The sequence below is a fragment of the Vulpes vulpes genome, chromosome 1 (assembly GCF_048418805.1).
Source record: "Vulpes vulpes isolate BD-2025 chromosome 1, VulVul3, whole genome shotgun sequence".
In the NCBI taxonomy this organism is placed as follows: Eukaryota; Metazoa; Chordata; class Mammalia; order Carnivora; family Canidae; genus Vulpes; species Vulpes vulpes.
The window spans coordinates 191,376,003-191,391,858 of record NC_132780.1 but is presented as its reverse complement, the minus strand read 5'-3'; the positions used below and the strand labels follow the sequence as shown (position 1 = coordinate 191,391,858).

The following is a 15,856-nucleotide window of genomic DNA, read 5'->3' as shown; positions in this document are numbered from 1 at the left end:
CCCCGTTAGCCACTTGAGAACCTCCCTCCAGCAGTTGTTTCACAGAGTGCTCTGAAGTTCCCTCCTATTCATTTTCTCTGTGATGTTCCAAAAACGATAATGCTGCTTTATAAATTATTCATTGCCTGAAAGCTGATTTGATTAGAATAAGACTCACTAATTTTGCTACAGTTATTTTTTACACGAAAGGAGAGCCCAGTACCTTCAAGCCAGTGAAGAGTTTACGTGTTGGAGGTGAACTTCTGCTGGTGCGTTGAATAGGGTAAAATCTGGGGCCCTCCCAAATTGTGAAGGTATAAGATACAAAATTAGGAAAACAATTCCTTTTGAGATCTGCAGAGGGGCACCGTTTAAGATAAAGCAGTTCTTAATGTGTTTTTCAGTGAATGAAGGCACAAGTTTTGAGCCAGACAGGTCCAGGTTCATTTTCCGGAAGGGTAAGGGACTCTTTCTCACCTGGCTCAAGGCAGTATGCCCCGTGCTTGGCACGTTAAGCCTGGCCTTGCATAGGGGCAGAAGGTAGACGACTGACTGCCTCAGGGATGGCTTCCTGCTGCTGGGCCCTTGCTTCTGCAGTTCCCTTGACCCTGGAAGAAGCGCTCCTCTGGGTGTTTGCTTGCGATTCTCCTCAGCCCTTGGGCATCTGGCTGCACTCTACCACTTTCTTCTGTACTGATGTCTCTATATCTTTCTAGGCAGTTCTATTGGAACTGCCCCAAGACGACCCCACACCTCCTCTTTCCTGCAAAACCCACACCTGGAATTCTGAGGCAGTAGTGCAACCCAGATCCTCCCCCTGGCTTCTAGATTAGGTTCAGTCATAGTCTCTTTAGCTTCTCAGGTTTGGCTCTCTCATTAGCTGCGGTCCTGCCTCGGGGGAGAGGGACCTGGAGCATGGCGGGGGCTCTCTTCAAGCAAATTCCCCCACCTGTTTCCTCAAAATCTTCCATTTACTTCCTGACCCCCAGTTCTATTTGGATGAGGGATCCATGAGTCAACGAACAGGGTTTTGGCCATTTCCTTTAACATCTTCATGTGAGAAATCTGGTTTGTAGTGACTTCAGTAGCCTGATGGCTTCTGTCCAGACTGAGAAAGAATGTCTCTCCGGGGTGGTAAGAGCCAGCATATAGTGAGTGCTTCCTAAGTGCCACATGAATTGGTGACTTCATATTTGGTGGGTCCACATGAGCCTCTGGTGACATAAGTCTTCATGGAGGTGCCCTGGGAGCTTTTCAGGACAAGTCAGGTTGCACCCAGTAATGATCCCCACTTAGGGAGCTATCAGAGATAGAAATATTTCCCCAGGCATGTGAGTTTTCCACCTTTTGAAGTCTCAAAGACGTGGTTTTTACTTGTGTCTTAAGGTGACATTCTCTTTCACCCGTAGATCGAGTGAGATGGAAATCAATGCTTGGAGATTTTTGGGAGGTGATATATTTTTATAATCTTCCTTCTCTAAGGTTATAAGTCCTTTGGACTAGAAAGAGGAAACCTTCAGTATTCACCAGAACTCATCAATTCAAAGAGAAGCACTGTTGAATTTGCTCTTATATCATCAGCACAGAATGCCCTATGGAGAATAAAAAGTAGAGATGAGTCATAAAGTACAGCCATAAAGTCAGAGCTTTTATTAATGACAGTCTACAAATCACCTTGTCTTTTTCGTATTCACTCTGTCTTGTTTTTAATTCTGACATGCCCATCGTTAACACAGAGTGATTATTCCTTGACAGAAATAATTTACTTCTCTTCTCTCCCCCATCCCGTACTTTCTTTAAAACTCTAAGGCCATCTCCCCCCACCCCCACCCCCGCCCCTCCTCGCAGCTGGTCCTTCAATATTCCTTTTCTCTCTCTCCATTTCCAGTCCTGGCTCTCGTTCCTTGAGTTGCCTGTCCTCCCACCACCTCATCCCCCAGAGAGCTGTCCTGTCTCAGACACCACCCTGGGCACCTGTCACCTCACACCCCTGTACTCAGGATGCACTTCAGCGCTTGCTTAAGGGCTCTTTTGTGTTTGGGCTCCCCAATGAGCCTCTCACTTACCTCTGCTCCCATGTTACTACCTGTGTTTTTAAGTGCTTGTGTCTTAAGGGCAGAAGTGACATCATCTTCCTGCTGGTTTCTCCAGCACCTGACAGGGTATCTGGCACATACCCGGGGTGTAATATATTTTTGTCAAATCAACAGTCCTGATAGACATGGATCATGACTTGGTTTTTGTTGTTTTCCTTTACCTCCTATACTATGATACTGGACACAGAATAAGTAGGCAGGATTATCTGTATCACAAAATATTTCTAGAATATTTTGTCTCCTCCGGACAGGACAGTAAGGATCATTTACTGAAGGAATATGTTGGAACTAGATGAACGATTACATCTGGTTATAAAATCATTTTGCAGGTCTCATTGCTGCATGGCACAATGGATGACAGTTCAAGAGCTATTTTCCAATGAAATAAGTACGCTTTTCACTACCTTGAAAGGTACATTAGCTTTTGTCTATCCTTACCTTTTCAGAATGGGTTGCTTGCGTCAGGTCTAATTTTTTGGTGTTATGCTACCTTCATGACGTGAGGAACATTCTGCAGCTTCACGACCTGGCCACCGGTGCTCTCCTCAAGACCTTCCCACTGGAGGTCGGCAGCATTGTGGGGTACAGCGGTCAGAAGAAGGACACCGAAATCTTCTATCAGTTTACTTCCTTTTTATCTCCAGGTGAGCATCTTTTCACCAGGGTTACCCAGCTTAAAAATCAGACCAGTGTTTGGGTTTCTTTGGGGAAATGGAAATGTAGTGCTGTGTTATTGAAAATCCCATATGCTGTATTATAGCCAGAATTACATAATGAGAATAAAACAGTAAAACAGATGCTTAGAACACGGGGAAATGTGGTGCCTAAAACGGCACACTCATTCATCTGATATCCTGAGTCTCTGGGGACAGGACCAACTGGTGTTCTAGGTTGATTTAAAAAATTAGTATGAGCACATACAACCTGAGATTCAGCCTTTGGTCTATATGGATCAGGACACACACAGTGCAGAGTAGCTAAAAGCATAAAATAAAAATCTGTAGTACTATCTGACATTAAAAAACCCATTTTCTAAAACAGGCTGACAGTATTTCGTGCTGTCGTTAAACTGAATTAAGATATAATTCTAAAAGTATAGTCTTACATCATATGGAAAAAACTTGTTACTCGGTTCAAGGGAAAAGAAAAAAAAAAAAAAAACATGCTTATACATTATGATACCATGTTCTGTGGTATGGATTAGTTTTCCCCAAAGTAAACATAGTTCTCATTTTAACTTTTTTCCAGTTGGTCATGCTCATTTGCTGTTTTGGTTTTTCCTGCTTCTCCACTTGGCTGTGCGGCTTTCGCTGTAGCCAAAGCCACACACACACACACACACACACACACACTCTGATTTGTCCCAGGAGCCTGGCTCAGTTGGCAGCTTGCAGTTGACCGAGCAGACCCTATCTTAAAAGCAATCTGGCTGAAAACATTTCTGTACTTTCCTTGTTTTTCAAGGTCCTTCATAACCCTTTTGGTCCCATCCGGCTTCGTGGCAATGGTTCCGTCCCTGGCAAAGTGAACAGACATAGGGGAGAGAACTAGGCAGGTGCCAAAGTGGCTCTTACGTCATATTCAGGACATAACTTTTCAGTTCCTTTGTGTAAATACCAAGGAGTGCAAACATTTGTAAGACTTGTCTTAGTTTCCATTTATGTTTTTTTTTCTTTTAATAATATTAAAACCCACCCTGTACAAGTGGGTCTACATGGGGTTTGGCCAGATGACAGTGACGCTTCGTCTATGTGTGTGTGTGTGTGTGTGTGTGTGTGTGTGTAACCTTATCACTCTGGCAGCTTGCTGTCAGGGTTACTGAAACCAAAAGAGTGATGTTCTTCTATAAGTAGGTCTGATGGTATTCCCGGAACACCTAGCAAGCTTTACTTTCCCATGTGCCTTCCAGAGGATCCAGGGGGGCTAAGAAAAGTGCCCACAACCGTGTGGAAGTCTTGCTCAGTGCCAGGAGTCAGAAACTGACAGGTCAGGGATCCCATGCCAGGGTATCCTATGCCCCCCCCATCTTCTGCCCTGGGGCACACTGGAGGCCAGTGGACAGGAACCAAGAAAAACCCATTTCTTCCAGATTACCATTCCCAACCCACTACTGCAGGCTTCACCATTTATTTCCCCAGCTTACACTGGTTCCAGAAATTTTCCTTGGAAAATCTCATAGCTTAAACAGTTTAAACGGATAAACGGCAGTGAGGAAAAGAGGGTAGGGGTGACTTACCCCTTTTTGGTAAAAGCCAGAGTCCCTGAAGGCCTGTAAACCTTCAATGACTCCGCGTGGGCATTCGTTTCAGGAGTAAGCTCATGAGCACCGGGGAAGAAAGGGCTCACTGTCCTCGTGTAAAGGGATGGGTTCCGAGCCAGGCAATGAAACACACTATCTGTGACTATTATGGCTGTGAAGTTTGAGAAGTTGAAAAGCTCTATACCGCCGGGCAGTTTCTGAACAAGCTTTAATTTGTTGTCGTAATGCCTTTGTCTCTTCTTACTCGTTTTGCTTCCATCTTTCTCTTTTCTCCCTTTAATGCATGAGAGGATATCTTAAACCAGAGAAATGGGGCTTCTAGACTCAGGCCTTCTGGCCCAAAGTAAAAACAGCCATCATCAGCTCATTAAACTGGATTTCTCAAATCAAGAATTGCCAGTGCATGTGTGTGTGTATCCATCCACGCACAGACGTTCCAGAGGCTGTCTTCCCCTGGTCTCTGAAGATTGCCTGTCTACAACTGTAGTCAACAGCAGAGATAGTAAATTATAAGTAAAGCCTCGGAGCAAAAAATAATTCCAGCTCCAGCTGTTCGAGGCATGTGGTGGTTGCATCTGCCCGGTGGGCACCAGCTGACTTTGTTTCCCACAGAGGCCCACGGTGAAGACCAGGTGTCTTGAGCCCAAGCTATTTAGAACTTTTGTACCTTGAATCAAACTTGGGAGAAAACGAGCAGCCAGGGCAATTTGGAACATGATGCACTTATTCCTTGCAGCCAAAACAGCTTAGTGGTTGAGCTGATTAATTCTGTATCCCATGGAACCTCAGAAGGTTGTCCAAGGTTAGCTCCAGGCAGACTTACATGTTGTAATAATCCATGTAGCAAGCCCCAGGTGCATCTCTCTGGGAAACAGGAATGAGCAAAGAAGCCTTTGCTAGGCTATTTGGGAAAGCCAAATAAAAAGCCAAATAAAAAATAAAAAAGAATTTAAGTCTTAATTTTGTAGAGCAGTTTGAGGTTCACAGCAAAACCGAGGGGAAGGTACCAGAGATTTCCCATGTACCCCTGTCCCCCCATCACAGCCTTCCCCATTATCAGTATCCTCCGCCCTCCAGAGTGGGACAGTTGTTACAAGTGATGAATCTACATTCACACATCGTAATCACCCAGAGTCCCTGTTTACATTATGGTTGACCATTGCTGTCGAACATTCTGTGGGCTTGGACAAATGCATAATGACATGTATCCATCATTATAATAGCCTATGGAATATTTTCACTGCCCTGAAAATCCTCTGTGCTCCCCTAAATTCACCCCTCCCTGCTCCAACCCCTGGCAACCACTGATCCTTTTACTGCTTCCAGTTTTGTCTTTTCAGATTGGCTTCTTTCTTGGTGCTAAGCATTTAAGTTTCCTCCATATCTTTTCATTGGCTCGATAGCTGATTTCTTTTAGCCCTGAATAATATCCCATTGTCTGGATGTACCATGGTTTATTTACACATTCATCTCCTGAAGGACATCTTGGAAGCTTCCCAGTTTTAGCAATTACAAATAAAGCTGCTATAAACATCCGTGTGCAGATTTTTGTGTGGACATAACTTTTCAACTCCTTTGTGTAAATACCAAGGAGCGCAAACATTTTTAAGACTTTTAGTTTCCGTTTATGTTTTTTTTTTTAATAACATTAAAACCCACCCTATACAGGTGGGTTTAGATGGGTTATCTTTTAGAAGGTTCTTTTGCTTTCTCTGTACATATCCAGTTTTTCAGAGCCTCTGATTCTTCTTTCACAGTTTCAATCCCAGAGTTTCCCCTTCCTCTTAACTCAGACTCCCATTTCTTTTACCTCTTCACATTTATTTTGGATTATTGGGAATATACGAGCTGACCATCCCTGTCTCCTTCCTATTACTAGAACGGCTTTGTTAAACCACTGTGTCCATCAGGATACACATCTCCTTAAGTCCAGACACCTCCTCTGGCCTTAGGGGACTTCCATAGCCCAATTCTCTCTTTCACCTCCAAACGTGGAAATTTATTTCCTAGAGATCACCTAACCAGTCCTCTCCAGTTTTATGATTCTAAGAGGTCTTCTCTAAACCCCACCTCCCCCTTGGACTTACCAAGCCAAGTTGGATAGGACACAAATATCATTAGATAATAGGAATTCACATTATATGAATGTGCATTGGGCTAATCTAAGCTAACCCAGATGGATCTGTAAAAAGAAAGTACTGCTCAAACGTTCTGGTCTAACCCAGCCTCCCCGACGGTGACTCTTCTGCACGGGACAGGAGGATAGGAGTCAGGTTCTCGGCACTGTTTCCCTGAATGATAGCCAGTCTCTGTTGCATACTTATTTCATTCTGCTCTTAGAGAATGTGATGCCTTAGTTTTTCCAGATAAACAGGCACTTAGAGTACATTTCCTATTCATTCTTCCACAAAGGAATTTGTATTCCAGTACTTTGGGGTTTGTGTAAGGTCACTGACCCTGCACCTGTGAGAGGTAGCAGTCCTGGCTGTCGGGTCCTTTGTCATTCGCTGTGGTCCAGGCTGCTACCAGGGTTTGTCAGGGGCTCAAACCCCACAGGCTTGGTCTGCAGTCTTTTTTGTTAGTTGTTTGGTTGTTTGGTTTGTTTGTTTTTAAGGATTCAGATTTTTGTGTGTATTTTGAGGAAGGGGGGTCAAGTATACACAGATCAAGAAGCTTTTCAAAAATTAACATATATCTGAAAATAGCCTCGCCCTCAAGATTACATTCATCTAGGCAAGGACAGTATTCGGTATATCCAGTACATTAGAATGTGTGCCCAAAGAAAGTATGCCCAGAGTGTAGTTTGGAAGTACTTCATGTGTTTTGATGTATTTCAACAGACAGCATGACTTAAACTAGTACTTTGGTCACGTTACTTATCTTCTCTTTGTCCATATTCATCATACTTCCTATTATAATACCTTAAAATAGTTTGTCTATAAGCATGAGACTTACAATGACATTCATAGGATCCGCAGTTATGCTAGTAATGAATGTAAACGTGTTACTCTTGGCCTTTGGGGGTGCAGGGTGTTTCTCATCTCTTAATGAAGTACAGGCACAGAGCAGAGGATTTGAGAAGAAAGCAGGCCACCCTTGTAATACGTGATCAATCATTTTGAACGCGCCCTGTGGAAGTACTGTTTAGTTTCTAGTTTTCCAGCAAGTATTGGGATCACTAAATCGATTTTTCATGTATTTGACAGTGTATGTTTAAAGTATTGTGTGGGAGGGCTGTTTCCACACCAGCCACTCTGGATGACTAATTCTGTTTCATAAACCACCTCAGTGTCGTTTTCAAATAGTAACCACTCATTTTACTTGTTTCTTTGATTTAGTTCTTAAGTGGTAGGACGTAATAGCATTAAACTCAGGAAATGGAATTTTAATTAGTGATTAAATAAGCTGGCATTCTTGGTGTGTATTCACTAATTTGTGTTGTGCACAGTTAAAGGGATAAACAAAATTTTAAAAGCAACTCTCAAATGGTATTTGATCATCTTGGGCCCCTAATTGCTGTCCACATGTGTGTCCACGGGCAGGTGAGTGTCCGGCATCTGGAGCCCCACAGTTCCCATCAAGAGACCCTGCTCGGCTGTTGATTTTGGGTAGATCATTTGAGTTTTCCATCGTACTCACCTCGCAGGTGAAATGACCCTACGTGAAATCTCCCATCTTCCTTGACCTGCACTCCTAAGTGGCAGAGGGAAGACTTGTTAAGTTCACTGTGACGTCTTTCACCTCTTCTCATGCTCAACACGATGCTATGAAATCTTCTAAAATGTCCACACAGATTATGGTTGCAAGAAGGAAGGCCACATGTGGTGGCAATGATGAAAGGTGAACGCTTACATAGCACCCCACGCACCAGACTGTTCTAAGCACTTACACGGCAGCAGAGAATACCGAGGTCCTTCTCTTGCTCTTCATAGCATCCAGTTGTGCCAGGTGATCCTTGCCCACCTGGTATCCAGTGAGTTTGCGGACTAAACCAGGACTTCTGCTTCCTTCTAGGTATAATTTATCACTGTGACCTCACCAAAGAGGAACTGGAGCCAAGAGTCTTCCGAGAGGTTACCGTGAAAGGCATCGATGCTTCCGATTACCAGACAGTCCAGGTATGGAGCACTTGTGAGAGTTGGAAAATCTGACTTCTGCGCTGGGCTATTGCCACCTGGTTTGTTAGGAGCCGTGGAGGGAATCCACAGGAATATTGGTGACAGGTGTTTTGGTGTTCTCGCTCTCCCTGGGCACGGAGCCAGGGATGGTCCTTGCCCTCCTAGAGCTCGCAGGCTCTGCTTCCAGAGCTGCCCCTGTCAACAGGAAGCCGGAGTCCCCTGTGGGGGGATCTTACTGCAGAAGAGTGGGTTATGGGTTCTCTCAGTCTCATGACATTCCAAGTGACAACACACATTTGCTCTATACAAAGTCTCGACTCAAGTGCTGCGAGTCCGTCTTTTCCGTCTGATGTTCATGTGTACTTCTGTCTGGCACAGATAAGACCCTCCGTACAATATTAAAATGGGTGACTTAACTGCTTAATTGTCATGGCACCACAAGCTCAGTCTCTGGCCACCCATCCTTTCAGGTTAAGAGTCTCCATTTTTGTTTTTCCAGAAAATTTTTGTTTTGCCTCTCCAAAGGCATTAAGTCTCCCAGGAATGGAATCATTTATTGATTGAGGACATAGATTATCTCTGTACCTTTGCAATGAGAGGTCACCGGTGAGGTAGCAGGTGTTTATCAGGGCTCTCCCAGTTGGAGGGCTGGACCACACATAGATGAGGAATCAGATCACTGTGAAGGAAGTTCAGAGCAAAGAACTGGATGTTCCCAAGAATGTTTCTGTGAACCCAGGACATTAGTTTGGCTTGTTGAGTTACCCTTCACCTGTCTAGAAGTGGTCTAGACGATGGGCTAGATCTAGATCATAAATAAAGCGTTGTTTCCAGACCCCACAGTGGGCTGGATCTGGCCCGGGGTTGCAGCTTGTCACCCCTTGTTCTAGATCAGGAATTGGCAAACTGGCATCTGGTTTTGTGGGAGAACAGACACGCGCCATCTCTTTACATACTGTCTGTGGCCGTCTTAGTGTGTTAACAGGGTGGGTGCAGCAGGGCCTATATGGCCCGTAAAGTCTAAAATACTAAGTATTTGGCTCTCTAAGAAAAAGTTTACTGATCCCTGGTCTGTGTTAAAAAGTACTTATAAAATCCAAGCATTCTCAGTAGGTGCACAGGGCCTTCATCCGGAAGCTCTGTCAGGCCTGAAATGCGCATGCACTCTTAGGGGGGCATTGAGTGAGTCACTCAACCTTTTTACTACAAGGTTTTTCTTTAGCTGTAAAATAGAGAAGATGGTATATATTTTACAAGATTCCTATAGGATTATATGACATGATGTATATTAAGTGTCTGGCACATAGAATATAATCTACTTTTTCAATCAATATTAGAAATAAATATAACAGACTATTAGTCTCCTGTATCTCTTTTGGCTTCCTGCTGCTTTTCATTTTCAAGGTGAGCTATTGCTTGGAGAGAGATCCCGTGGGAGCCAGTAGCCTGTGTGGCGCTTACATGGTTCACTAACTCACCCTAGTCCTGTGTTAGCCTTTAAAAATCACTTTCAGGCTGTCGTTCTTTGCTGTTATCCCTTTTCTCCATGTATAGAAAATTTGTTCCTATCAAATGTAACATGTCACCTTCCCAAGGCATGTCTAGTCTTTGCCTCAGCAACCCTGGGGCCAGGATGGGCACATACACGCCACCGCCTCCCCCGTCAGTAGTGCCAGGGATGCCCAAGCAGCACCCACTGACTCTTCCTCTTCGCCCCTCAAAGATGCAGCCTTGGCCCTAGAATTGAGTGGTCACCCAAGAGAGACCCCCTGTCATCCCATCTCTACTGTGTAACCCCTCATCTTGCTTGCTTGCTTGCTTATTTATTTATTTATATAACATTTTATTTATTTATTTGAGAGAGACTGAGAGCACAAGCCAGGGAGAGAGGCAGAGGGAGAAGCAGACCCGCCCACTGAGCAGAGAGCCTGATGCAGGGCTCGATCCCAGGACCCTGGGATCATGACCTGAGCCAAAGCAGTTGCTTAACTGACTGAGCCACCCAGGTGCCCCCTCCTCAGCTCTATTTAAAAAAACACATTATTGGGACATCTGGGTGGCTCAGCAGTTGAGTGTCTGCCTTTGGCTCAGGGCGTGATCCCGCGGTCCCAGGGTGGAGTCCATCAGGCTCCCTGCGAGGAGCCTGCTTCTCCCTCTGCCTGTGTCTCAGCCTCTCTCTTTGTGTCTCTCATGAATAAATAAAAATCTTTTAAAAAGAGTAAAAAAAAAAATTTAAAAAGCACATTATTGTCCTTTCCTTTCCAGCTTCCCACAAATATTTAGTGCCCAGGCCTGCAGTTATCTTTGGAGTTTGGATGAGGGAGAGGCATCTATAATAATGCCAGGGAGGTGGCTTCATACAGGGAAAGAACTCTTCTCACAGTGAGGATGGTTAGAGTTGTTTCTCTTCTTGCCCATCCGGTAACAGTAATATTCTTTATGGATGACACACAAAAAAACTAGTTACCACCTAATGTGTATTGTTTTCATTTATAAATGAAAAACTAAAATGTTGCAGCTGAGCAAGTGCTTGGTGAGATCGAAATCTCTCAGCCATGTACTAACTGGGGAAGAGAGGAGCATGGGTGATGCCAGTTGCCTGTATCATTGGACAACTGAACTCCTCTACTTCACAAAGAAAACTCTCCTGATGTTGAGCTGCCAAAAGAACAACCTTTTGTTTCTACCACCACAGTAGGTAAGGAAAAAAAAAGGAGAAAGATGGCAAATATTTAAAAGGATAGTAACTGAACAGAACACGTTGCGTCACAGATCTCAGCGCACTTCTCATTTCCGTATTTCAGAACGTGGCAGGGAATATGTGTGTGGACAGAGTATACATATAATGCTAATAGGGGATTTTATTTTTTTATTTTTTTGAAGATTTTATTTATTCATGAGAGACACAGAGAGAGAGGCAGAGACACAGGCAGAGGGAGAAGGAGAAGCAGGCTCCATGCAGGAGCCCGATGCAGGACTCGATTCCAGGGCCCTGGGATCACACCCTGAGCCAAAGGCAGATGCTCAACCGCTGAGCCACCCAGGCGTCCCTCCAGTAGGAGATTTTATATCTATTGATTATACACATCAGACATATTGCACGAAGTTATCGAAATAGAATTCTTTCATCATTTATGGGTGCCCTTGAAATGCTCTTTGATGTCACAATACCATAGACTTGTATCACTTAAAAAATCCATTGTGCAGTGGTTCAGATTCAAGTGTTTCAGCAGAGCTTTGACATGAAATGTGAGCGTGACAGATGTCCTCACGTTTTGATTAGGCCCTCGGTGGGTTGCCAGCAATGACCTACCATTGTAAAAGCAAGCCCTGGAGAGGCATTTGTGCATGAATGGAAAACATCTGATGGTGGATTTGGGGGAGGTGGGGGGAAGGGTATTTTTATCTTCAGTTTCTTTAGGGTAATGTCACTTTTGATTCCTCTAGATCCTGGTGTTTATATTTATTCCATATGAGGTTTAAAAAGAAGATCCTCTAGGCTGTTTGTGATTCCTTCTTACATTTTGTGGAGCATGGTATCATTTGGAGCAAATACTGCAGCATAGATTGCGCTGTGTAGTTGGTCAATGCAGTTAATGGTAGTCATGGTCATGACCATGCACATCTAGCTGATGGTATAGCTGCTAAGGTAGACCAAGACGAGGAGGAAGAGAAGGGCAAAGAGCACATGGCTAAGTAACCCCAGAAGGCTATTCTCATATGTTTGTTGTACGTTCACCCAGAACCCAGCATATCTTGAATTTGGGGAGCAGATCGTGGAGGATATGGTGTCGCATTTTGCTGGTAGACATAGAACAGAACTGTCTGTATAACCTTTATCCATCCCTGCCTGCAGCTGCGGGCAGAAAATTGATCTATATCAGAAATACAATTTTGAAAATCAGATCCTGGAAAGGCTGTTGGTTTCTCTTCCAATTGGGGGTACCCACAAAAATTTAGTTTTAGATAGGTTTATCAAATCTGTAATTGACTCATCCTGTCTGTTTTCTTTTTTTATTGTGAAGGACACATCTACATAATATTGATTAGAACCTCTGCATCTGTATCTTTAAGAGGAAGCTGAAACACTGAACACTGGGAATTAAACTTACAAAATAAGCTTAGCGATAAGTGATTTACCTGAAAAAAAAAAAATCTGTCTTCCTTTATAATGAGTAATGTGTTTCATTTTAAACAAACGTGGAATAATAGGGAAGTGGCAGTTAAATTTAGTCCTCCAGCCAGTATGACAGGCCCTTCCATGCCAGTGGGTACTGTTTGAATATGGAGAATTTCTAAACACAGGGCATTGACCCTGGGAAATTTACAGTCAGACTGGAAAGTTGAGACATACAGATCTGAAAGGTCAGACACCCGAAGGATGTTCTCTCTGGGATCAAGGGCAAGGTGCGGCCTCCGCCGTGCTGCAGCATTGATGACCACTCTGGCAGGGTGGGGAGGGGGTCTTCACAGGAGGGGCAGAAACTGGGCAGGGCTTCGAGGGATGGGTGCTTCCATGACTCCTAGTTCCCCAAGAGGCTCCTGACCAGATCCACCACCACCCTTGTTCAGAGAGGCACCACCTCTGCCTTCTTGCAGCAGGTCACTTTCATAATTTCACAGCAAATTCAAGAAGGGAACTATGCCCTCCGTCTCCAGTGCAGTAGGTTGCCTTCTGTCATTTGTGGGTGGAATAGTGTTTGCACTGTGGGTGAACGTGGCATGATACACAGCGTAGCAAAGTGCACTTTTTGGTTTCTCAGTATCTCATTTTTTTTGTCCAGCCAGCTGAGAGACTGGCTTTCTTTTTCCTCCGCAAATGAAAGACAAAATTTATAGACCTGAAAAAGAACTGAGCGTACTATGAATAAGCTCCATTATCGACAGTTTCCACATTTCGTGAAAGACATTAAATTGAAAGGAAGGCCCAATTTTATGGGTGAAAGCAAACCATATGGTACGAAAATAGTAAGAATTAAAAGTATTTAACAGATTGAATTATCTTGATTCCTGTTTCTTACGCTTCACAGGCACTTTTCTGAGGTTTACCTGCAGCAATGCGTATGAAACACCAGGCACATCCCAAAGGTGGTTTGCTGGGTACTGAAAAGAAATGTTAAAATTAAATAATTCTTTGGGTTTACCAAGATGCTTTGAGGTCGAAGGAGTGGGAATTTTTTTTTCTTGAATTTAGTGTAGATTTTTCTAACCTTGGCGGTAACTGTGGTTACTAGCATCTACAGGCTTTGCCATTCAGAGAACATATTCTCAGAGCATCAATTAGTCTTTGAACATTTGTTAACTTCTGTGCTGAGCACATGGCACGTCCAGTTTTTGAAAACTGACTCATCCACATCCTCAGTGAGCTGACCATTGAACTGGTGATAGCAGGTTTCTGTAGTGCTGTGTTCTCACAGGTAGTGGTCAGAAATCTTCAGCAGTGTTAGTGGAGAGTGACTGGGGGAACACCAAAAAAAAAAAAAAAAAACTTTTTGAGAGGTCTGTGCTTGCACATGATTAGGAATCAGCTTTACATTGTTCTTGATGATTTAGTGCCTGAGCATTCAGCTTATCTGTGATCCTACATTTCATAGTGGCCTATTCTTGCATAAACAGATTCCCACCCTTCTTTAGGACTCTTTGTCACGCAGACATTCTAGATTGAGGTTATGAGGTTCGTAATCAGAGGCTACACATTTGTGTGTCTCCCCTTTGGGTATCAGTTGTGTTAAAATAATTTGTAAAATAATAATCATTATTTGACTGTAAAGGTTGATGAAGAATTTGGCTTTTTGTTATCTTATAATAGAGAAATAAGTTATGGGGCCCAGGTCATTCCTCATTCCACTGTAAATAAATCCTCTTCCATTTTTTAAAAAAGGATATTACTTTGCTGCCACCTGCAAGTTTGTAACCCTCTTTCAAGTAAAAATCACAAGGTGGCCTTGAGAATTAAGCAGCTGGTCCCCATGATGAGAAGCCTGGGGAGGTTTCTTGAACCTCCTGTGGGGCTTCACTGTGGCAACGTGGATGCAAGCCAGGCCTGTGCTGACCTTGGTCAGAGCTTCCCTGAGCTTTGCTGAGGAAGTGGAGTCTGCATGGGATGAGGACCAGGGAGACAGCCGAACCCACCCTGGTGACTTAGCGCATTAAGGAGGGTGGCCGGGAGAGAGAAGCCCTATTGGTTGGCTCTCCTGGGGTACATGGTGGTGACTCAGCAGCAGGCATATTTGCTCAGTTCATTTTGTGGAGATGTTAATGAGTTAACAGGTGTTGATTCTATTTGAATGACTCAGATTAACATCCTGGAAGGCCTCTAGGTTTATCATTCTTGCATTAGAGGCCCTAAATGTTAGAGATCAGGCTACCTATAAATTCAGTACCATAGGTGAAAATGATACTCATTGGAGTTTTGTTCATCCTTTGTACCTTTACAAATTAAATTTGTTAATCTGTATGTTGCAATGTATCAGATATCCACAGATAGTACTGAGTTTGCTATTATATGTAATGAAGCCACTTAAATAGATTCAAATTTTGTTTACCTTGTAAGAGTCATAGCTTTTTGAGATCCATAAAAAGTTGCAGGTTACTGAGCTTTGCTGATGTGCAAGTGGGTAGATTTCAGGTTACTCCCTGCTAACAATTAGCTTCAGCTCCTTGCTAAAAAAAACTATCTTGGGAAAAGAATGTCATATTTCATTATCCTATAGAAGACAAAGTAGCAAGTAACTTACTTCTTATTAGAACTCACTCAATAACATGGTATCATCTATGAATAATGTGTGCTAATGGTACTTTTGCCATTTTAATAATTTTTTGTTTTTATTTTTTTTTAAGATTTTATATATTTATTCATGAGAATACACAGAGAGAAGGGAGAGAGAGAGAGGCAGAGACACAGGCAGAGGGAGAAGCAGGCTCCATGCAGGGAGCCCAACATGGGACTCGATCCCAGGTCTCCAGGATCATGCCCTGGGCTGAAGGCAGGCGCTAAACTGCTGAGCCACCCGGGCTGCCCTAATTTTTTTGTTTTTAAAAATGAATCTGAATCTTGGTGTGCCTGGGTGATTCAGTCAGTTAAGCGCCCAACTCTTAGTTTTGGCTCAGGGTCTTGGGATAGAGCCCCGCGTGGGGCTCCACACTTAGCAGGGAGTCTACTTCTCCCTCACCCTCTGCCCCTCCTCCCTCTCTTTTAAATGAAGGGATTAATCTTTAAAAAAAATAAAATAAAAATGGATCTGAATCTCAGGGTATGTTCTTCAGATTGGATTCAGCTGTGAGGACAGGAAACATCAAGAAGAGAGACATTTATTTCCCTCTCACAGAAAAGAAGGGGAATTGGTCCAGGGCCAACTTGGTATCCAAAGTGCAAGGAATCCAAGCTCCTGCTCTCTTGCTGC

At 43.6% G+C, this 15,856-nt stretch overlaps 1 protein-coding gene across 1 annotated transcript in view; it reads left to right on the top strand.

The window, feature by feature from the left end:
* Positions 1–15,856, top strand: part of PREP (prolyl endopeptidase) — a 116,871-nt gene that overhangs the window by 61,690 nt on the left and 39,325 nt on the right. Inside the window, exons 9-10 of the mRNA XM_072738113.1 lie at positions 2,522–2,719; positions 8,350–8,453. Coding sequence (XP_072594214.1) covers positions 2,522–2,719; positions 8,350–8,453 — 302 coding nt within the window. The remainder of the gene's footprint in view (positions 1–2,521; positions 2,720–8,349; positions 8,454–15,856) is intronic.